The 22,323-nt window shown below is 48.7% G+C and overlaps 2 protein-coding genes across 3 annotated transcripts in view; both read left to right on the forward strand.

Moving 5' to 3' along the window:
• Positions 1 to 54: 54 nt before the first annotated feature.
• Positions 55 to 15,085, forward strand: Hsdl1 (hydroxysteroid dehydrogenase like 1). 2 transcript variants are annotated; one of them, XM_057753200.1, is made up of 5 exons: positions 55 to 152; positions 7,435 to 7,660; positions 8,479 to 8,924; positions 9,089 to 9,316; positions 12,932 to 15,085. In XM_057753200.1, the coding sequence occupies exons 2-5, from the start codon at positions 7,441 to 7,443 to the stop codon at positions 13,028 to 13,030; spliced, it is 993 nt and encodes a 330-aa protein (XP_057609183.1). In that variant the 5' UTR covers positions 55 to 152; positions 7,435 to 7,440; the 3' UTR covers positions 13,031 to 15,085. The 2 variants fall into 2 exon arrangements, with proteins under 2 accessions (XP_057609183.1, XP_057609182.1); XM_057753199.1 differs by lacking the exon at positions 55 to 152 and adding an exon at positions 398 to 483.
• Positions 15,086 to 18,957: 3,872 nt separating this feature from the next.
• Mbtps1 (membrane bound transcription factor peptidase, site 1) overlaps positions 18,958 to 22,323 on the forward strand; it is a 52,629-nt gene continuing 49,263 nt past the window's right edge. Inside the window, exon 1 of the mRNA XM_057753197.1 lies at positions 18,958 to 19,112. The gene's annotated coding sequence lies outside the window, so the exon portion shown is untranslated. The remainder of the gene's footprint in view (positions 19,113 to 22,323) is intronic.

Below are 22,323 nucleotides of genomic sequence, written 5' to 3' on the forward strand. Positions count from 1 at the left end.
CGGTTACGCTGCCGGGGGCGGGACTAGTGGGGGCTCCACCCAGGTGCGTGCGTAGCGGATCACGTGGGTAGCGGACCTGCGGCTGAGTCCGGGGCGGCGGCCGCGCGGACTGGTGGCGGGACGGGCTTCGGAGACCGCGCGGCTTGCTGCAGGTATTGCGCCGGTGCCTTTAGCGCCCCGCTTCCGGCCCTTGCCACGCCCCCGGGGACCCCGACCCTCGGGAACGCCCCCCATACCCGTCTGCGCGTCCCGTAGCTGGGAACTCTTGTCCGCGCTCCCGGCGGTCCCTCGGCAGCCAGAGCAGGTGTCCCGGGCCTCATCTTCGCTGCGTGCTTCGCACAGGCGACACGCCCTGTGACCGCCCTTTTGTCGGTGCCGCCTTATCCTTCTTTCCCAGCCGCTGGGTTGAATGTGTTCTAGGATTCAGAACTGATGCCGAATGGCAGCGCTGCTGAAGAAAGCGCGCAGATCCTGCAGAGCCGGGTGGGTTCTGCAGAGTCGCTGGGCGGTGCCCGGCGGCGCAGGGGAGGGATGGGGAACCGAGCCGGCGAGTCCCTGTTCCACTACCAGGACTCAGCCGCACCCCTGGGCGGTGACCTCAGGGGATACAGGTTCCCACGAGCCTGTCGGGGGTAGGGGGTGTCTCACGGACCACCGGCCAGGACTCTGAGCCGCACCTGAGTCTCAGGTCTTAGCGCTAACATCCTGGGATATGACTGCGTCCTTTTTCTCTTGTGTAGTATTGCCTGTGAGATCGAAGGAGGGGGTAAAGTGAGGCCGTAGGGATAACGCACTTAGAAGCATTTTCACAAAGTCGGATCAGTACAAATAACGGTAGCTAGCATCGAACCCGGAGTAATAATCCTGGCTAATGGCTACGGTTTATTGAGCGGTTGCGAAAGGCTGTGTTGTAAGTGCTTTTTATTCATCACCTCCTCTAATTCTCATTGCAAGCCGGGAAGGGTTAGCCCCTTTCACAGGTGATGGCCAGAGGACAGGTGTGTGGTGTAACTTCATCTCCAAGGGCAGGATCTCTTTTTCGGTGACCCTAGTCATTTCGGAAATATTTCAGAAGCGCAGAGTTCAACGCTACTTTATTAGCGGAGTGTGTATGTTGCTCACTCGTGTGGGTGTGGAAGCCACAGGTCAGTGCCTATTACTCTCGGCCTTATTTTTTGAGAAAATATCTTTCACTAAACCCAGCGTTTCCTTTAGGCTAGACTGGCTGGCTCCCAGGACTCTCTTGTTTGTTTTTTTCTTCCCAGTATTGGGGTTACAAATTGGTTCTACGGTTTTCTACTCTTACCTCCTAAGTACAGCTGGGGATCTCAGCGCAGGTCGAGGTCATCAGGCTTGCCTGGCAAACAACCTGCTGAGCCAACTCCCAGTTCCCAGTGGATTTTTTTTTTTTTTTGAGGCAAAATTTGCCTATCAAAATTAATCATTTTAGCCATTTTGAAATGTGCAACTTAGCGCTTTGTAGCATATTTACAGTGCTGGGCAGTTGTCATCCCAAGTCCCAGATAATTCCCATCACCCCCAAAATAAATTCCACCCCATCAGCTGCAGTTTGAGCCCATCTTGGCCCCAGATTGGGTTTCTAATCTGTTTTCTGTGTCTGTGGAGTTCCCAATTGCAAACATGTTTTATACATGTGTCGTGTCTGGCTTCTGACCCTCGGCCTCACGTTTTCATGGCACAGCGTGTACTCATGCCCCGGTCCTCTTTAGAGCTCAGTCATATTCCACTGTATTATGGTTGGGCCCCACTGTGATCATTACTCGATGGGCATTTCAGCAGTTTCCATTTTTGGCTAGTGTGAGTCAGGCTGGTAGGAACCCTCTTTACAGAATTTTAGTGCAAGCAAAAAAAAAAAAAGTTATTTTGGATGAGTGTCTAGGAGTGGGCTGCTGTTGGTGCCTAAGTAGAGACCTGGATCTCGGGTAAGAGTCCTGGGTTCTGGGTTTCCTGTTACTGTTCTTTTCCCTCAGTCTCACTGCTGGTTCAGTCAGTGATCAAGAACAGACCAAAGAAGATAAGGAACTCCCAAAATGTCACTGATCTGTAAGAGAATTTGCCAGATGCTGATGCGAAGTTTTTGGGATTTTTTTTTTCCTCTTCAAGAGTGAAACTTGAGCTCTGGCACAAACAGTATCTAAAAGGATTTACTAAGGCAATATTGTGTTTACTAAGGCAATATTGTATTTGCTAAGGCAGTACTGTGTGCACAGCATTGTGGTGCTGTAGAACCGTATAGAGGATGCGTGAAAACAGGTTTTTACCATTACAAAATCCAGGATCGCAGACTTAGAACAGCTTCTAGAAAATGCTGTGAGGAGACTTCTGCCGGAGTTGCGGTGGGAAGTCAAATGCCGTGAGCACTGCTGGCAAAGGAAGGCGCTTGGAAACGAAGACATCCAGCGCATCAACAATGCGAGCAAGAAATAGCAGAGAGAGTGCGTGTCTAGAGTCTGTCTAGAATTCTTGTCTTTCTGAGAGAAAGAGACAACATCATAGGAAGAGGGGCAGACGGGAAGGGGCATTTCGGAGATTGAGAGGCGGCAGGAGAACATATGGATCACAAGAGCCTTGGCCCCTTGCTAACCACCCCTACACACCCTGTTGTTGGAGGGTGAACTCTTGGGCGTTCCCGCAGGTGGCACAAGGAGGCAGTGTGCACACCCACCTGTGAGACAGGTGAGTCAGGCCTGTCTTCTCGGCAACGGAGAGTGGAACCCTCGAGGGCCTTGTGGCCCAGCAGTTCCACTGTGTGGCATGCCCCTTCGTGAATACCTTCACCAATGCCCAAGAGATGTTCCTAAGAATTTGAGGGGTGACCCCAGGCTGGTGGTAGCATGGACAGGAATTGTATGTGGGCATGTCATGACCTGCAGCAAAGCTGTGACCTCAGCCGGTAGAAGAGGCTCAGGTAGAGGACGCAGGTCAGTTCGGGACACTGGGGCACTCCTCAGGAGCCACTCAGACAGGCGTCACTTAGCAGGGCCGTGAAGTGTTTTAGAACAGAAAGCTGGCAGCCAGAGTAGCAGGTTTGGGGTATAAGCTGTGATGCCAGCACTCATGATGCTGGGGTAAGATCAAAGCAGCCTGCGCCTCAAAAATAAAGAGAAAGAAAGAGAGAAAGAAACCCCAGCTTTTGGGAGGATGTGCCCTTCAGTGTAGAAGAGGGGACAAGAAGGAAGCCTGGGTGTCTTGGAGTTTATTGGATGCTGCTTTTGTTGGGCTAGTCACTGAGTAGCTGTTTTGTTTTCCTTCAGACTGTGTATAGTAGGTTTTATACTTTGGAATGCGTTTTCTAGTTTCTTTTCCAAAATTTTTTTTTTGAGACATGTTCTCATTTGTGAATCAGGATGCCCTTGAACTCATTGATATCCACTTGCCTCTGCCTCTTGAATTCTGAGATTAAATGAATGTGCCACCATGCCCAGCCCCCCCCCCCCCCTTCTAATTATGGAGGAGTTGGTTTAGGACATAGCTCCTGACCTCTGGAGGCCTGAGCTCCAGTTGCCGAGTCAGAGGAGTGAAATAAATATCGTGTTAGAGACAGAGCAGCAGGAGAGGAGAGGTCCTGAGGCTGGAGGAGGTTGCTCCTCAACTTCCTGATGGCTGGGAATTTGAACCAAGGACGGAGAGTGGATACGACCTGGCTTAGAAGACTGAACAGGACTTGGGGTTCTGTGTCCAAGGCAGATTCAGTGGACACACCAGAACCAGACGAAAAGCGCAGCCTCTGGCTGCAGAGGGTAAGGAGGCCTTGTCAGTCCTTCCCAGCCTGCAGGGTCACCCTTCAGTCCAAGAGCAAAGGACTTTCATCCTGATAGCACTGTGCTTATGGCTGAGGGCCTGTCACAGTGTCTTCCAGACTGACAATGCATTGTCTACCTGCCCATCCCTTCTTCCTGGCATCTGTCCCTGTGTCCACTATACTTCCTTCTGTGACATGATTATTACTAGTTCTGCAGGAAGAGACTAAAGTCCACCTCACCACACTGAAGTCACACTCCCCAGAAGGGTCCTTCTGGAGACCCCTGAGAAGATTGTCCTTGTCCTTGCTACCTCCCAGAGTCCTTTATGGGCCTTGACTGTGACCCCCGTGGGGACTGTGGTCATGTTACTCACCGCCTCTAACTTTCCTGCCCTGTCTAAGGACACGTTGGGATGTCCAGTCATGCCCTGGGACTGTGGCTGGAGTGGGAGTGGGGACTGGCTAGACAGCCGTTCTCCTTCTGTCCTAGGGATCTTACTTATCTATTAGAAGTGTCCTATGTATGTTCTGTTTTCGCCTCCTCCCTCAGCAGACCAGCAGATGTCCTGCCTCACTGATGGTCAGTTAGCTTTCTGTGCGTCTCCAGGTGTATGGGCCCAGGGGACTCCTAGATTTATTTCTGAAGTTATCTTTGATCTAGGACATTGAGTTGCCATTTTCAGCCCTATTTGAATGGCTTTGTTTTTCATGTACACTTTCCTGTATGAGACGACCCCCCCCCCCATGGGCCAGTAACTACCAGTGTAGGTTTTTTGATGGCTTTGTGCTTTATTCATAAACCATCTGGTGTTGGACTACATCAGGCTTCTGTGAGTTTGGTGTGTGTGCGTCAGGTCTCACTTTGGTCTGGCTGGGAGGAATGATTGCATGGTGTTTCTTATGTCAAGACTCCAGCACACCAGGGCTGTTGGTGCCTGTTTCTAAGGAACACCTCATAGTTGGTGGGGCCATGGTCTCAGCAGTTCATGACAGTGGCAAGCTGGGGAAGAGTCTCCAGGGGGAAATGAAGAATCCTACCAAACCTCCCAAACCATCCCCCTCCTTTAAGCCCCTCATGTTCCTGCTACTTCTGCCAGCGGTGAGAAAGTGTTGGGCACCTGGGTTCAAGCAGGCCAGCCAGAATCTACCAGGCTTTGGGCGTGGGCTACACAGGCTGGCTGTTGTGGTGTGGAAAATTGAAGTAGGTGTTGTGGGGGGGGGCTGAGGAAGGGTCTGGAGAGAGAGGGTGACCCTTCCACAGGCAGGTGTAGAGACCATAGCCAGGTGCTCTTAGGCAGTATAGATTGCTGTTGATCCCCCAGCTCACCTGGATGGAATTTTGTCCTATCTGATGCTGTGTCCCTAAGAAGAGTCAGGATGAGGAAGGAATGCCCTCTCCACTGCCTGCAAGGCTAGGGGACTGTCCCCAGGCACACACTCTTTAGTTGTGCTTTGTTTTGAAAGCATTGATCTTAGTTTTGCATTAAGTGTTCCCAGCTGAGCCTGGGTTTTGTTTGTTGTTGGCTTCCTTTCCCCTTCGCAGCTGCCTAAGTCTTAGGCCAGAGCTGGCAGCAAGGAGCTAAGAGAAGACTGGGGCTGACAGTGAGGAGAGCAGAACCCCGCGGTCAGGCACCTTCTGCTGGATTTGCTGTACTGGTGTTCAGAGTCTTGGGAAAGCTGGGGCAGAGGGACAGTAGCTCCATCTCTTCATCCCCCTCCCCTCCTTTTTCTCTCCCTCTTTCTTTTCTTCCCCTCTTTGTGGTGCTGGTGCTTGTAGTCAAGACTTCATGTTGGATAAGCCACTGAGTAACACTTCCACCCCACCCCATCCTTAGATATTTTTTCATTAAGTTCCAGGCTGGCTTTGAACTTCGATCTTCCCACTTTAGCCTCTCCAGTAGTTTTTTTTTTTTTTTTTTTTTTTAAGCAGTCTCTGTGTATCCCTGGCTGGTCTAGAACTTACTATGTAAACCAGGCTGGCTTTGAACTCACAGAGAGCCACCTACCTCTGCCTCCCCAATGTTGGGATTAAAGGCATATACCACCAGTTCAGCTGGAATCTGATTTTTTTCTTGTTTTTTATTTTTTTATTGGAGCAAGGTCTTACTATTTAAATAGCCCAGCTTTTTGGCCTCAAACTGGGACTCCTCCGTCCTCAGCCTCCCAAATTACGTATCCACACCACTATACAGGTTGAGAATAGCTTTCAAAACATACTGTGATGTCAACTTGATTTCTCCCACATGGTGGAAATGTGCAACTTACTGGGGAGAGTGCGCTGTGTGGTCAGGGCCTCTGCAGCTTGTATGTCTTCTGTCTGGCTGCTGCTCAGTTTTCTCTTCATGCTTCCCTGTGCCTTGGGAGGCCATGTGCTCACAGGTTCCTGCTCGGTGGTTAGCTTGTTTCATTTTCCCTAGGCAAAACTTGATAGATCGCAAATTACATCACAGGAGACACAGAGGGCACCCACTCCATCCCCAAGACTTGTGCCATTTTTGTCACTGTGTTGACTGTTTCCAGGACTCCCCACCTCTCACTTTAAATGGATTTCCTTCCAGAAGTCATTCCCACAAGCTTTATGTTTTCTTTTTTGAGGGAGAGGGGGTGGTACTTAAAATCGAGTTGCCTGTGCGTAGCCTCCACTGTCTTACTATGCATGTGAGCCTTTAGGCTCCTCTGGCCACCCAGTGTGCACTGGATCTGACTGCAGCGGCTCCTCCGCCCTGGTCCAGGATGGAGCACAGCCCTTGGTCATGCCATCAAGACTGTGCCTGGCCTCTGTCCACCTCTCCAGGGTCCCCTCTGCTCATAGGTTAAGATATCCAGATGAGCTTGCATATTAATTGTTAAATGCCTGCCTCTGCCTTGGATCCTTAACACAGTACTTGGGACGTGTCTGCCCTTTAGTGTTTGCTATGTACACACCTAGAAGAGGTGTGTGCGACTTTCTCAAACCTAGAGGCCAGGAGGGAAAATACCAGGCAAACCAAGTTAGTAACGGGCTGTATGTGTGTGTGTGTGGGGGGGGGGGCGGGGTTGCTCTGCTGTTGCAGGAGGGCATCATCATTTCGTGTTTTAGGGGTGCTCCTTTTATTTAATATTCATGTTTTTGGGGACCAAGGTCACATTCTGTCACTACTTGTGGTTATTCTACTTGTCACTGTTGAGGTAGTAGGTCCTCTGTACTTACTGGGGAGCTGGACACTTTCCAGCTGCCATCAGTGATAATCGTGCCTCCTGCAGCTCCGAAGTAGGGCACTCATGTTTCTCTTTGTTCAGACTGCTTGTAGCTCCGAGTCGGGATTTTGGGAGGAATTCCATAGCTGAGTAGTTCTGTTGAATAATCTCTTGGGCCGGGCGGTGGTGGCGCACGCCTTTAATTCCAGCATGCGGGAGGCAGAGGTAGGCGGATCTCTGTGAGTTCGAGACCAGCCTGGTCTACAAGAGCTAGTTCCAGGACAGGCTCCAAAACCACAGAGAAACCCTGTCTCGAAAAACCAAAAAAAAAAATAAAATAAAATAAAGAATAATCTCTTGGAAGGCCAGCACTTCCTAAGCCACAGGTGTTAGACATGAGGTCATGCAGTGACAGTCTCAGGTGTGTGCCCTCAGGAGTTTTGTTGTTCCTGAGGAAGTCCACAAAATGCAGCTCTCTCTTCTTTTCCCTGCAGGTTGCCATGGCTGCTGTTGACAGCTTCTACCTCTTGTACAGGGAGATCGCCAGGTCTTGCAATTGCTATATGGAAGCCCTGGCCTTGGTGGGAGCCTGGTACACAGCCAGAAAGAGCATCACAGTCATCTGTGACTTCTACAGTCTGATCAGGCTGCACTTCATCCCTCGCCTGGGGAGCAGGCCCGACCTCATCAAGCAGTATGGAAGATGGGCTGTCATCAGTGGTAACTTGATCTCAGCTCCAGTGGTCTTTCTCTTTGGGTTGTATTTTAAGTCATTGTTTCCAGCAGGCAGCTACAGAATTTAAGTGGAGGCTTCTGCCTCCTGCTGAGACCGCATTCTGTGCTCTTCCCTTCTTCCCACTTCACTTCAGGGCGCCCTATCCTCCAAGGCATCCCCCTCATTACTCCAGCTCCTGCTCCCAAGCCCCCCATTCCTGCCTCTCACATGTCTTTTCTGCTGTCTGTTTTGAAACTGCCCTTTGGGGTTGTCAAAGCTCTCAGAAGTGCTTTATCTGTTTTGAATTCCATTGTGATGTATTTCCGTGTCCCAGAAAGCTCATCCTGACACCTAAGCAAGCCAGGGGTGAGATTGCAAGCAGATTCCACAGTATCCTACTCCAGCGGGCTGAGTGTGAGCAGTTCCTGGTCTGTCTGCCAGGGTAGCTTGGAGTGCATGCATGAGTGCATGCATTCGTGTGTGTGTTGTGTGTGTATGCACACATGTGTGTGCCATGTGTACGTCTAAAAGGCCTGGGAACAACTTTTGGGAGTCAGTTCTCTCCTTCCACCATGTGGGTCCTGGAGTTTGAACTCAGGTCATCAGGCTTAGCAGCAAGCACTGAGCCTCTGGCTAGTCCCTGCCTGAGTATCTTTAGCACTATGGTTCACCTTATCAATTTAGCATAGTCCTTTACTGACAGATGTTATGCATTTTCCCCCTAGTGTATGATTTTCTCTAATGAGATCAACTGTGAGCAATTCTGGTTATCTGTAAGGATACCATGCTTCAACACGCTCATGCCTCCTGGCTTGCCTTACAGGGGCCACAGATGGCATTGGGAAGGCCTATGCTGAGGAGTTAGCAAGCCGGGGACTCAACATGATCCTGATTGGCCAGGAAGAAGAGAAGCTGCAGGCTGTGGCCAAGCACATAGCTGACACCTATAGGGTGGAGACAGTTGTCATGGTGGCGGACTTCAGCAGAGGCCGGGAGATTTATGCTCCAATCCGAGAAGCCCTGAGAGACAGAGACATTGGTATCCTGGTGAATGACGTGGGTGCGTTCTACCCCTACCCCCAGTATTTCACCCAGATTCCTGAGGACACGCTCTGGGACATTGTGAATGTGAACATTGCGGCTGCAAGCTTGATGGTCCACATAGTGCTTCCGGGAATGGTGGAGAGAAGGAAGGGCGCCATCGTCACAGTGTCTTCTGGCTCCTGCTGCAAGCCCACACCACAGCTGGCGGCCTTTTCTGCATCCAAGGTCAGGCTCTTCTTCCTGTGGGACAGTCAGGGAGCAGTCAGCTCCTTTTGCTTATGCCGGCCATTTTCCCTGAGATGGGAGTAGGCAAGTCTTTTGCTCCTGGGTTTTCTTTCAAGGTCCTTCTAGATTCAAAGTCCTCCCCTTCTGCCCCCCTCTCCCCTCAGGCCTACCTGGACCACTTCAGCCGAGCCCTGCAGTATGAGTACGCCTCTAAAGGGATCTTTGTGCAGAGTCTGATCCCCTTCCACGTGACCACCAGTGTGACTGCGCCTGGCAGCTTCCTGCACAGATGCCCGTGGCTGGCACCTTCGCCGAGAGTGTATGCTCAGCACGCAGTGTCGACCCTGGGCATTTCGAAAAGGACCACAGGCTACTGGTCCCACTCTATTCAGGTAGCCCCATGCCTTCAGGTCAAACGCTCTGTCAGCCATACCAGGAACCGAGGGTTGGGAATCCTCACTCACACCTCACATTCTCAGTGATTGCGCTTATAGCTCTAGATGCTTATGTGTGGGGATTATTGTAACGATTTTCAAGTTTTCTCATTTTCCCCCAAAACATGATATAGGCTACTTTGGTGCATGGGGGAATGTGAAGCTACTTGGTGCTTGAATAGGGATTTCGGTGTAGAGATATTGGTGATGCCCGAAGGGGAAGTGCTATGTGCACAGTCTAGTTCAGGAAGCCCTAAGATAGGACCGTAAGTGTATCACCATCATCTCAAGTAAATCTCCATGTATTCCTGGATTTGTTTACTCAGGAAACATAGACTGTTTGCTGAGATTTTTTGTTGTTGTTGTTGTTGTTGAGACAAAACAAAGATCTTTTTAATTTTTAGAAACAGGGTTTCTCTGTGTAACAACCCTAGTTGCCCTGGAATTAGCTCTTGTAGACCAGGCTGACCTCAGACTCACAGAGACCCACCTGCCTCTGCGTACACCACCACTGCCTGGACAAAATAAATATCATTTTTTTTTCTCTTTAGAAAAATCTTTTATTTTTTTCTTTATTTTATTCTTTTTTAATTAAAATTTCCACCTCCTCCCCGTTTCCCATTTCCCTCCCCAAAATAAATATCTTAAAAGAGTATTTAGGGGCCAGCCAGATGGTTCAGCAGGTTAAGGTGCTTGCCACCAGGCCTGATAACCTAAGTTTGATCTCCGAGACCCACGTGGTGGAAGAGCTCTGCCTCCCACAAGGTGTCCTCAGAGCTCTACACACACCACGGTGCGCGCGTGCACACACACACAAACAAATCAGTGTAATTAAAAATATTTTGAAATATATTTGAGCTTCTGTCAGGTGTGGTGGCTCATGCCTTTAATCCCAGCACTTAGGAGGCAGAGGCAGGTGAGTTCAAAGCCAGCCTGGTCTACAAAGTGAGTTCTAGAACAGCCAGAGCTGTTACACAGAGAAGCCCTGTCTTGAAAAACCAAAAAAGAGAAAAAAGAAAAATATTTGAACTTTACGAAATATTTAAAATTACGATTTTAATCACAAGGGGCAGTAACTAAAGATTTATAGTAATTTGTTTCTTATTTTCTGGACTAGAAATAGATGTTACTAAATTTAGATTTTACTGAGCATATTTGATTATGAGTTAAATACTTCGGGGGCTATTGCGCATCAAGATAATTTAGTTTACTATGACAAAATAAATGTGAGCAAATCAACAGATAATTCTTATATTCGTCTAAAGGCTCAGAACTATAGGTTTGTCTAAAATGCTGTCTTGGTAGCTCTTTCTGAGTCTGTATTTCTCAAGAACTGAGCAAAGAAACCTGAAAAGTAGTTTAAGGCTAGAAATGGTAGCCCAGCCATCTCTTCAGTAGGCAGGAGGATCTCAACTTAGGGTCAGCCCGGCCTATGTAGTGAGACCTTTTCTTGAAACAAAAACAAAAAGTGAAGAGTGGCTCCAAGGCCTTAAAGTTGTCTTGGAGATGCAGCCATGAGGACAAATCATGATGAAATATTTTGACCATGTCTGAAACACCAACATCTTAATGGCAGGTGGATTTGGTCCACGTTAATGAACTCTAGAATGTATTCTTCACCTAAGTGGAGGCTTATAATCTCGGCTGCTTTGGAGGCTGCAGCAGAAGGATTGCAAAGCCTGCCTGAAATGTAGAGTGAGTTCAAGGCCAGCCTGGGCAACTTATCAAGACCTTGTCTCAAAATAGAAAAAGTTTAAAATGAGAGAGAGAGAGACAGAGACAGAGACAGAGACAGAGAGACAGAGACAGAAAATGAGCTAGGGATGTTGCTCAGTGCTTGAGTGCTTGCTTAGCAAGCATGGGGCCCTAAATTCTATGTATTTTTAAATGTACTTTAATGTATTTTCTGCCAAGAGAGTCTATGGAGCTATTTAGTGTCCAGAGTAGTTTTCTGTACAGAGCTGTTAAAACTTTAAGTTTTCAACCTTGCCAGTCTGTTTCTTTTGTCTCCCCCCCCCTAATTTTTAGGGTGATGCCCTTTTAAAGCATTTTGAAATTTTAATTTTATGTGTTTACATATGTTTCTCTGGGTATGTGCACATGATTGCAGTGCCCACAAAGGTCATAAGAGAGTGTCAGGTCCCCTGGAGCTGGAGTTCTGGGTAGTTGGGAGCTGTCTGATGTTTGCTGGGAACTGAACTCCAGTCTTCTTGAAGAGCAGCCAGCTCTCTTAACTGCTGGACCATCTCTCCAGCCCGTTCTGTTTCACAGCACAGATAATTCATCCACTGCTGTCTTGACCATGCTGTACTTCTCTGTTGGCTCTGGCTGGGACTTTTCCCTTGTAGTTATTGCTTCCTCTGAATGCAATTTCCCAGGGTCACAAAGGGCTCAGTTTTATGAAGATTTCAACTCCCTGTCATTCTTTAGCTCTAAGGAACAGATTGGGGATTTGTCATATGAATGGTACAGCGTCTCACCCCAGTTGGCCTCCTGTGGGTGTTTAGTGAGAACGGTGTTCTGCATTTGTTCGTTGCTGGGAGGAGGAAGTGGATAGCAGACATGCATGGTGGATCTCTGCTCAAGTGGTGAACATCACGTTAGTGGTGTGTCCTGCCTGGAGATGTGTAATACAGTGATAGATGGAGCAGGAGGGGAGGAAGTGTTGGTGCCACTCTGGTCCAGATGGGTGGCTGCTGGAGAAGAGGTCATCAGGCATGATGGAAGCTAGTGGGACCAGGGTCCTGGGGACTTCTGCAGAGAAGCTGAGGTGGCAGCTACACAGGTGGGCGTCCAGGTGAGGCACTTCTACTGGAGACAGGTTTGCAGGTTGGCAGCGTTTGGTAACGCCATAGAGAGAGCATGTAAGGAGAAGAACCAGGCGAGAGTCTCAGCATGGCAGGGCAAAGGAGGAAAGAGGTCTAGCCGAAATGAGGATGACTGAGGGAAGCCAGGTGGAGACGGACAAGACCCTTCCACAGTGGCGCCAGTGCGCCCAATTCCCAGCAGCTCAGTTCCACGGGCAGAACTTGGATTGGAGGGCAGAGTTGAAATCTTCATAAAACTGAGCCCTTTGTGACCCTGGGAAATTGCATTCAGAGGAAGCAATAACTACAAGAGAAAAGTCCCAGCCAGAGCCAATAGAGAAATACAGCATGGTCAAGACAGCAGTGGATGAATTATCTGTGCTGTGAGCCATTCCCAGGTCCTCCCAAGGGACCCCCGTAAGACTCCTTTCGTCTCCTTGGATGTAGATGAAATCCTGTTCGGGGTGGTCCAGCTATAGCTTCTCTTGGATTTAGAATGGTTTACTTAAGACATACGTTCCCAGGAGCATGCAGAAAGGGAGTGGGCACTGATGGTGGGCATCATGATGGGGCATCTTGTGCTGCCTTGACTGAATTGCAGTGACTACTCTATGCAGAAGCAAACCTCAGTATGGAAGGGGGCTCAGACTCTGTTTAATGCGGGCACTAGATGTCTGTTAACAGGGCTAGATCCCACACTGATCCCCTTATTTCTTCAGCTTTGATGGTTTAGGATTCTAACCATGTCTCTCTCTTTCATTTGTAGTTTCTTTTCGCACAGTATATGCCTGAGTGGCTTTGGGTGTGGGGAGCAAACCTTCTCAACCGCTCCCTACGGAAAGAGGCCTTATGTTGCCAAGCATGAATCTGGAAGCTCTGGAGAAGCTGGGTCAAGCCACAGTAGCCTGCAGTATTCCGGCATTTGGAAAACACATGTAGTTCACCTGCGTATTGTCTCTTCCTGAATACCTAGTGTGTTACCATCTTTCTCGAGGCCGACTTTCAGTCTGTGAGAAAAACCTCAGGGACCACATGGGTGGCCCAGGGCACGTAGTCACGAAGCCTGAGAACAGAACAGAAGGCTTCCCTAGCACTTAAAATGTGACTGGCCAGCTCCTGTAAGGAGCTGGTTTCCTCTTATAGGTGATTATAGTATTGGCTTTTAGATGTTCATCATGCTGGGTATGGTGGCTCATGCCTTTAGTCCCAGCACTCGGGAGGTGGAGACAGGTGGATTTCTGGGAGTTTGTCTGGGCTATACAGTGAGTTTGGGGCCAGCCAGGGATATATAGTTAAAACCTATCTCAAAAGAAAATATATAATACTGTTCATCAGGAAGACAACAGAAAAGTGTTATTTTCTAACTGTGAACTGTGAGTGCAGGTGGTATTAGCAGTAGATGTGTGTGTCACACCATATAGCTCCATGTGGGGGCATGTGTGTGCACGCTGCCTTTCCCTGCGGTCCCCCTAGAACCATGTGTGTACTGTGCGCTGTGTGTCTGAGCAATGTTGTTGATATGACTTTAATAGAGTCTTTGTCAGGATGAGGTAATGGGGAGCCTTACCATATTAAAGGTCCGGGTTACTCCTTTTCACGTGGTAAAAGCCTGCCCAGCTCTGTTGTGGGCTTAACCATGTCTGATGCTGCTTCCTTTGCGTGGTTTTTGTCTAATTCTATGGGAGGGTTTCATTTCTAGATTGGGATACATAATGGGTTGTCTTGATTTCTAAGGTAAAAATTGTGGCTAAGGAGTGATTTCTCAGTACATCCATGTTGTAACTGCTTATAGCTGGTTTTCATATACTTTTCTATGTAACCCAATTTCATCCCAGGAGCACTGTTGATAAAATTAAGTGTTTGTAGAATAGTGGTTAAAATATGAACAACGTTCATGTGTGTTAAGTGGTATTGTGGAAATGGTGTTAGAGACTCATTTTTGGCCTGTGTAATGAATGTGTACATTATAGGGAATGCCTTTATTGGTATGAAGATAATTTACACAAACCCTCACAATATGGGTGAGCATTGAAACTTACTGTGTTTAATTTGGTCTTATAAAACCAACCACTTATAAGGGTTTTACAGCTGGCACTTGGGAATCCATAGGTCGTGGTGCAGAATGGAGGGATGTGGCGCTTAACATTGTGGTGCTGATGCTGTGCCTGGATGAAAATGGGTGAGATGCTGGGACTTGTGTGGAATTATTTTAGGTGACATTCTGTCATCTGTAGGCCCTGTATGCTTTTATGTTGAATATGCGCTTTGCCCACGACATCCCCTGCAGCATTTCTAACTGGGCCTCAGATCCAGAAGATTGAAATTCTTCCTGTCCTCAATTATGTCTTCAAAACATGTGCAGAATCCCATGCTTGGAGGTAATGGCAGGAGACCAGTGGTTGGAAGCTTCTGTCGTACTGACGGAACTTGGGCGAATACGTGATAAACAACAGCAACTCCACTTGAAACATCACCAGGCATGATCCCATGGGGGTGGGGGGAGGCAGGAGACTCAGGAGTTCAAGGCCATCATGGAGCACATAGTAAAACCACGGTTCAGGAAGCAGAAACCATAGCAGGAACACACTGTCATTCTGTGTGAGGTCCTGTGGTCCAGTATGCAGACTTGTCAGCTACAGCGCAGAGCTCTTGCTATGACTGTAGTGATGCCCCTCAGCAGGACTCAGCTAGAACACTGGTGCAGACTCAGAGCACAGTGATCCATGGCGCCAGCAGAAGACCAACAGGCATCCTTAGGCTTCCAAGCTTTCAGACTCAGCCCCTCCGCTGAGAGTTACTCTTCTCACTGTGGACATGGTGGGTTTTTGTTTGTTTGTTTGAACCAAGGAAGGAGGAGCTCTGAACTTGAACCTTTGTAACTTACCCTGTGAATTGAAATGTACCAATAAAAGCATCACTGTTTCCTTCAGAAGATGTCACTGCCTTATCCCTTGTAGACAGGATGAGCAGAAGTTGACACCTATGACTGTCACTGATTAAACAGCAGGGCACACATCAATGTGCCCACTGCCTGCAGAGCACCCGAAGGATCTTGCTCTTATCCGCTGATGGCTGAGTAGGTGAGGATGGGTTATGGACTCGGCATGATGAGTGTGGGTCACTCATCATGAGCCATTTCAATTTTGTGGTGGGTACAAAAGCCAGTTGTAGTAGGTTTTAAAAAGTGGAAAGAAAAAAATGAGAACAGATAAAGTTCTGAACAGTTTTTCTTAACATTTGTTTTTTAGTTCATTATGTGTGTATATTTGTGAGGCTGCATGAGTTTGTGTGCACCATGTGCATACAGATGCTGTTGGAGGCCAGAGGGCATCAGATTCCCTGGAACTGGACCTACACATGGTTATGAGCTACTCTGTGGGTGGTGGGGTTCAATCCTGGGTCCTCGAGCCTTCTCTCCAGTCCCTAAGGTTTTATTTTTCTTTGTATTTATGTATCTGCGAGTGTATGCCACATGTGTGCAGGTGCCCACAGAGACCAGAAGAAAGAGTCAGATGTCTGGACAGAAGTTACAGTTACCTGAAGTGGGTGCTGAGCATGAACTCAAGTCCTTGGAAGAGCAATAAGTGCTCTTAACCACTGAGCTCTCTCTCCAGCCCCCTGACCAGCTGTTTTTGTTGTTTTCCTCAGTGATGTAAAATCTCCATATATGAGAACTAGAGGCTTGGTGGTGTCTCCTCAGACCTGATGATCCACGCCCTCAGCCTCTACTCCTGTCCACCCACAGTGAGCTGGACACAGTCCCTGACTTAGGACTGATGGTGCCTCCTGTGTGCTTTGAGTTTTGACGTGTTTCCGGGAGAGTGGTATACGCAGCTTCAACACTCAGTGCTGGACAGTCGTGGCTCTGGCAGCTGTGTGGTCCCATGGTTACCCAGGAGTTATCCCCTGGTGTCTGTGTGAGATCAGCCCTGGGAGCCCCATGGGCACCACAGTCTGATGATGCTTCAGGTCCTTGGCTCAAAGGAAATAGCGTTTGCGTGTAACTGCACAGGTCCTCTGCATGCTTGAATTCTCTCTAGATTATAACACCGGACATACATGAGCACAGTGTATTATGGACTCAGTACACCTTCCCAGTGAGAAGTCACTCCAGCAATTGGAGACTAATAAAGGAAACTAGTAATAGCATGGGACTGGTTCTAGCCACTGCCCCAAAGGGAACCAGCCCTGGACAGAAATCCCCATTGGTTTCAGTAGTTTCAGGGCCCCCAGTTGCAGTTCAGTCCCAAAGTTTGGCTGTTCGGATGAATGGGGAGATTTACAATACAGCCATTGTCGGTTACCCTGAGACAGCTGCTAGGCTGTTAACCAGGGCCATCCTGCCTGCTCAGCAGAAAATTGCTCTTCTGCATAAGAGGAATGGACTTAATGAGAGCCAGTTCAGTGGCACTGTGACCCAGTGCTGTCCTTTGGATGGTCCAACAGAGGCATGTTCTTTGATATGGAAGTGTTCCTGAGGGCTAGCTGTGAGCCTGGCTGTTTCCTTTTGTTATGGCTCTACAGGTGGCATTCTTAGTGAACAAATCTTAACAGAAACACTCAGCAACCCTAAACTAACAAGCGTTGCTTTCCTACAGTTTGGTGAGCGAGCTTCTCAGACTCGAGCACTCCTTTAGCTAAAGTCTGCTGTGTATAACTCAATCTTTCCTAAGCAGGCCTAACAGATCCTTTATACCTTCAACTTACGGTGCCTAGTTTCTCCTGCATCATCAAGAGGCTTCTAGCTTCTGGGATCCAGGTAGCGGAGTGATTTGACCCCCTTGGGAGAGTGGTGACATAGTCGGGAGTACTGCAGGAGAGCAAGACTGAAGTTCTTGCCAGTGGGCAGGCAGTAGGGTCTCTACATAGCATCTCCCGCAGGATGGGCCATCCACGGGATATGCTGGAGCCTGGGAACAAATGCAGTCTTTTCAAGGTGTGGAGCTACATCTGCAGACCACACGCCTGCCTCAAGATGGCCCTTTAAAAAATGTGTATGTCTATGTGCGCATGTGCACAGGGATACAGGTGCCCACAAAGGCCCAAAACATCAGATCCCCTGAAGCTGGAGTTACAGGTAGGTTGTGAACTGCCTAATATGGCTGTAGGATCTAAACTTGGGTCCTCTACAAGAATAGTGTGGCGTTTTACATGCAACACCCCCCCCACACACACACACACACAGTATTTCGAGGCAGAGCTCTGGCTGTCCTGGAACTTGCTCTGTAGACCAGGCTGGCCTGAAACCCAGAGATCCACCTGCCTCTGCCTGAGTGCTGGGATTCAAGGTGTGCGCCATCATGCCTGGTTTATGTGAATTCTTAACGGCCGAGTCATCTCTCTTGCTTCCAGACTGAACTTTCTGACGGAGCACCTGAGAAGCAAGGCACAAGGAGCTCTGCACGGGGTCTCCTCTGCACCCTGCTCCAGATCCTCTTTCGGGAAGATTGCTCAGCTGCTGGTTCCAATGAACAACTCAATTTTTACACCAGGCTTGGTAGTCAAGGCCCATCTCCTGAGGTTGTGAGCCTGGGATTCTAGGTTGGCTTGTGGCCTCCATCCTTTTTTATCCGGTTCAGTCACATCGCCCAAGTATGCTGGCTGTCCAAACTTAGGCTGTGCCAGGGCCAACTGTGGTCCAACTCAGTACTAAATTAAGGCTGAGACTAGGTCTATCCTACTACATTTTGCCAGGCAGACTTTCACATTGGCTGTTTTGTTCAAAACGGTAAATATTTGGTCTTATAAAAGCCCTTCCTGTTTTCCAAGGTGCAGACAGCCCCAGCAGTAGTTACAAACCTGGCCATCAGAGGCCATCCCGGCTGCTGGATCCACGGGCTAGTTTAGGAGAACATATAGATTTGGTTCATCTCAACAGCAATGGTGTTAGTTTAGGTGGGTGCACAGACCCAGGCCATTGGAGGCCTTCAGGTGCTGGGGTCATGATGGGTAATTTAGCAGGGTCCATAGACCCTGGCCACAAAGCTGGAGCTGTAGAACTTTAAGACAATTCTGAAGCCATTTCTGACAACTCTCAGCCTCAGCAGTAGTGCTCCCCCTTCCACTCCTGGGAACCAAGGACCTAACAATTGCCCACACACGTACTGAAATGTTGGGAACACCCCATCATCTGCCTGAGTCCTTGTGAATGTTCTCCAAATAGAACTCAGTTATTGAATAGGGGCAAGATAACCCTTAGGTATTGACTCAGTGACTGATGTTTTGACTTAGTCCCTGGGAAGGGGCAAAGTGACCCTCAGAAGTTTTTCCTTACCTCATCTGATCTGGCAATCACTCTCCAGCCAATTATTGGTAATAGCCCTTTTGGATAAGCCAATCATAATAGTTAAATAACAACCACCACACACCCCTTCCTTCTGTGTTTTTTTTCCCTTTAAAAATAGCCTGTACCAATCACTCAGGGTCTTCTAGCCTCCCGAATGCTGGAGGACCCTGTCATGAGAGAATTAATAAAATCCATGCTTTTACATCAGCTGCGATGTGAGAGATGGTCTCTTGGGGCGACTCCTCCTCCTCGGTGAGTGGACGCTAGGGTCCAACACGGCTATGGACGTAGTTCAAGAGTGCACGAAAACTCCCAACCGCACGTCCCTTTTCCCACTTTGCAGGCCAGCAAGCCGGGCCGCCGCCCACCACAAGACCCGGCGTCTCCACCTCGCTAGAGCGCGATCCGACCTCGCTCCGCCCCAGGGCCGCAAATGTCGCGAGATCTCTGGACCTCCTCACCTCTGGTGCCCGGACGTCGGGAGCGCGCACGCAGGTCGCGGGCGCGCGGGGCACGCCAGGCCGCCGCTCCTGTCCCACCTCAGCGGCGTGGTCTCGCGAGACTTGCGAGTAAACATCCCCCGAATGGAGAGTCAAGGCGTGTTGGCGGCGGATGCGCCGGTCCCCTCGGCCCGCCGACCTCGAGCCTGAGGCGAACGCAGGTACGTCAGCCGGCCGCGGGCGAGAGCTGGCCGCGCCCTAGGCCCGGCCGCTCGTTCCCCCGCGTGGGGACCGCCGGCCACCGCTGTGGCTTCGCCAGAAATTCGCCCGGAGCAGGCGGAGCGGCGGCCTGGCCTGCGCCTGCGCGCCGAGGTGCGCACGCGCCGCCCTCCTCTGCAGGGCCCTGCGGTTGCGAGCCCCAGGGAGCGGGCCTGTAGGTCCGTGCGCGTTAAGGCTCATATTGGCTTTTACTGTAGGTTTTTTTGTTTTGTTTTGTTTTGCTTTTTTTTTTTTTTCCCGAGTGGCGCTTTTAGGTGACAGGAGGAACACTTGAAGGTTTGATCCTGGGTGTCAGCCTCTAGATTAGGAAGCGAAAGAGAAGCCGGACGTAGAGAAAAGCAGTTCCTTCCATTAAAATCTGCACGACTACTTTTTACACAGGGGGAAAGAAACCATAGTATTTGAGACAAAGTCTAATTACAGCTCAAGCTGGCTTTAAGCTCCTGATCCTCCTTCCCCTCTGGTGTTGGAATTGAAAACGTGCCCCTCCACACCTCCCTTACCGTTAGTTATCACAGGGTCACTTAAATGTTACTGCTCAGTGACTTTGCAGTCAGCACCACAAGCCACTTGGAGAACCACTCCCAAGACCCCGGGTACACTGTTGTCGTCAGTATCCATGTTCAGTCTGCGGCTCACCAGTATACTGTCTCCTTAGATTTGCCTTATGGAAATAGTCAGGAGTCACACGTAGCCTTTTGTGCCTGGTTTCTTGGTGCCCTATTTCCAGAATTCATCTTGTCGCATGAATCAGTACTTTTTTTTTTTTTTTTTTACGGTTGTAGCATGAATCAGATTTCATCCTCTTTATGGATAAATGATATTCCATTGTATAACAGCCCACATCCCTCCCACCTCCATTTATGTGGAACACTCTTTGCCAAGGAAATTTTATCCTCTAGTATGTGACACATTTGGCCCCAGAGCTGGATTTTTTTTTTTTTTTTTCTGGGACATGGTTACCTGAGCTGCACTCGTACCCATTAGGACCCCGCAGCCCTCAGACATCCTGCATAAGCAAGAGTTGGCTGTTACTGTTCAAAAAGGTGATGTAGTGTTGGCAGCTCCCCCCAACCCCGTCACCTAGGAATGAAGAAGGGTGTTTTCTGGTCAGTTTTATATTCTTTGATTCTAGTCTGACGGTAGACCGCCCTTCCCCAAAGGGGAAGTGTGTGTGTGTGTGTGTGTGTGTGTGCACTTGTGTATGGAGGCCAGAGCTCTATAGGAGTCTCATTGTTCGTGCACCTCCTTAGTTTTTTGAGACAGGGACTCTGAACTGGTCAGTGCACCCCAGAGATGGTTCTGTCTCTGCCTCCCTGTGCTGGGATTGTGGATGTGCACTGGCGTGCTCAGCTTTTTGTGTGAATTTTGGGAATCTGAATTCAAGTCCTCGTGCCTCCTGGATCATTCCCCTCAGCTCCTCCTTTTTTTTTTTTCTTTTCTTATTTTTCGAGACAGGGTTTCTCCGTAGCTTTTTGGTTCCTGTCCTGGAACTAGCTCTTGTAGACCAGGCTGGCCTCGAACTCACAGAGATCCACCTGCCTCTGCCTCTCGAGTGCTGGGATTAAAGGCGTGCGCCACCACCTCCCGGCTCCAAGGAGTGTTTTTAGTGGTTTCTTTTGGGGAGGAAGTTGTACATCATTAGCACCTTTTTTTTAATGATTTGTTTATTTATTTTTATTTTATGTGCACTGGTGTTTTGCCTGCATGCATGTCTGTCTGTTTGAGGTGTTGGCTCCCCTGGAACTGGAGTTAAAGACAGTTGCGAGCTGCCATGTGGGTGCTGGGAATTGAACCTGGGTCCTCTGAAAGAGCAGCCAGTACTCTTAACTGCTGAACCATTTCTCCAGCCCCCTATTAGCAACTCTTGATTGATAATTACTGTATCCTTTCTGAGGTGGTATAGATGGGTTCAGAACCAGTGATCTGAAATTCTAAGGAGTTCAGATTTTGGGAGGTGACAGACTGAGGCAGGTTAAAAAACTGAGAAATGAGTTGCTTTTTCTTTCCTAGTGGCGCAGTCTGTTTTGTTTCACAAACCCATGTATGTATGATATGTATAGGTGCACATGTGCCACAGCACACTTGTGGAGGTCCAGAGGACAAGTGTGGAGTTGGTTCTCTTTTCTCACCTAAATTTATGGGGGTTCCAGGGATCAAACTCAGGTCATCAGGTTAGCATAGTAAGTGTCTTTACTCATGGGACTGTCTGACCAGCCCTATTAATCATTTTTATTGGTATTTACTTATTTTATGTATGTGAGTTTTGCCTGTATGTATGTGTGTGCACCACTGCCTGAGGAGACCAGAAGACGGCATCAAATCCCTTGGAACTGGCATTATAGATAGTTGTGAGCAATGAGGATACTGGGAATAGAACCCTGTCCTCTGGAAGAGCAGCAAGTGCTCTTTACCATTGAGTCATCTCTCCAAACTCAGGCTCTATTAATTTTGACAGTGGGTTTTTTCCCCCCTTAAGGAAATGTGTTTCAGATAAAATGAGGAGAGTAGGAAGTTTGGTGGCACAATCTGTGGTTGGCTGGTACCTGTTAAATGTCTGGGGACTGGGAGAGACTGCTGAGAGCCAAGAGCACACTCTGCAGGGACAGGCAGAAAATGCTTTGGCTTCTCTGTTCACACAGTGCTGACTGACGGCTCCTTGAGACCTCCATATGCACCTTTATTTTAAGAGAGTATCTTCTGACACTGCTTAATTGTTAGCCCGTTAAACAGTGGGAATACAGCCAAGTATGCAATTAAGTTACAAAAGAAATCGTTTTCCAGCCAACTTTTAATTAAATTGAATAGTACCCTTTCATGGTTTAAACAGCCTTCACTGGAGTTATTTCAGTAAGCTAGTTTATTAAGAGGGAGGGCATAGTGACATAATTAGATGACTGATAAGGGTCATTTCCTTTCATCTGAATTAGATTTTAAAGTTATATTCAAGCAAATAACTTCTGATATATTTAAATTATACCTAGGAGTATAATCTTGGTGATGTTCTCTTACTTTTTACATTGTAAGTAGAATTTCAGAGCTGAAAGGGGACATTAGCTGCCTCTTGTAGCTTGCTCTCCTTCTCCCTCTTACACATGCACCCTGCCACGTCCGTTCTTGATGTGCAGGTGTCTTTTCCATTCAGTATTTGAT

This window comes from Chionomys nivalis, chromosome 21, assembly GCF_950005125.1.
Source record: "Chionomys nivalis chromosome 21, mChiNiv1.1, whole genome shotgun sequence".
Taxonomy (NCBI): Eukaryota; Metazoa; Chordata; class Mammalia; order Rodentia; family Cricetidae; genus Chionomys; species Chionomys nivalis.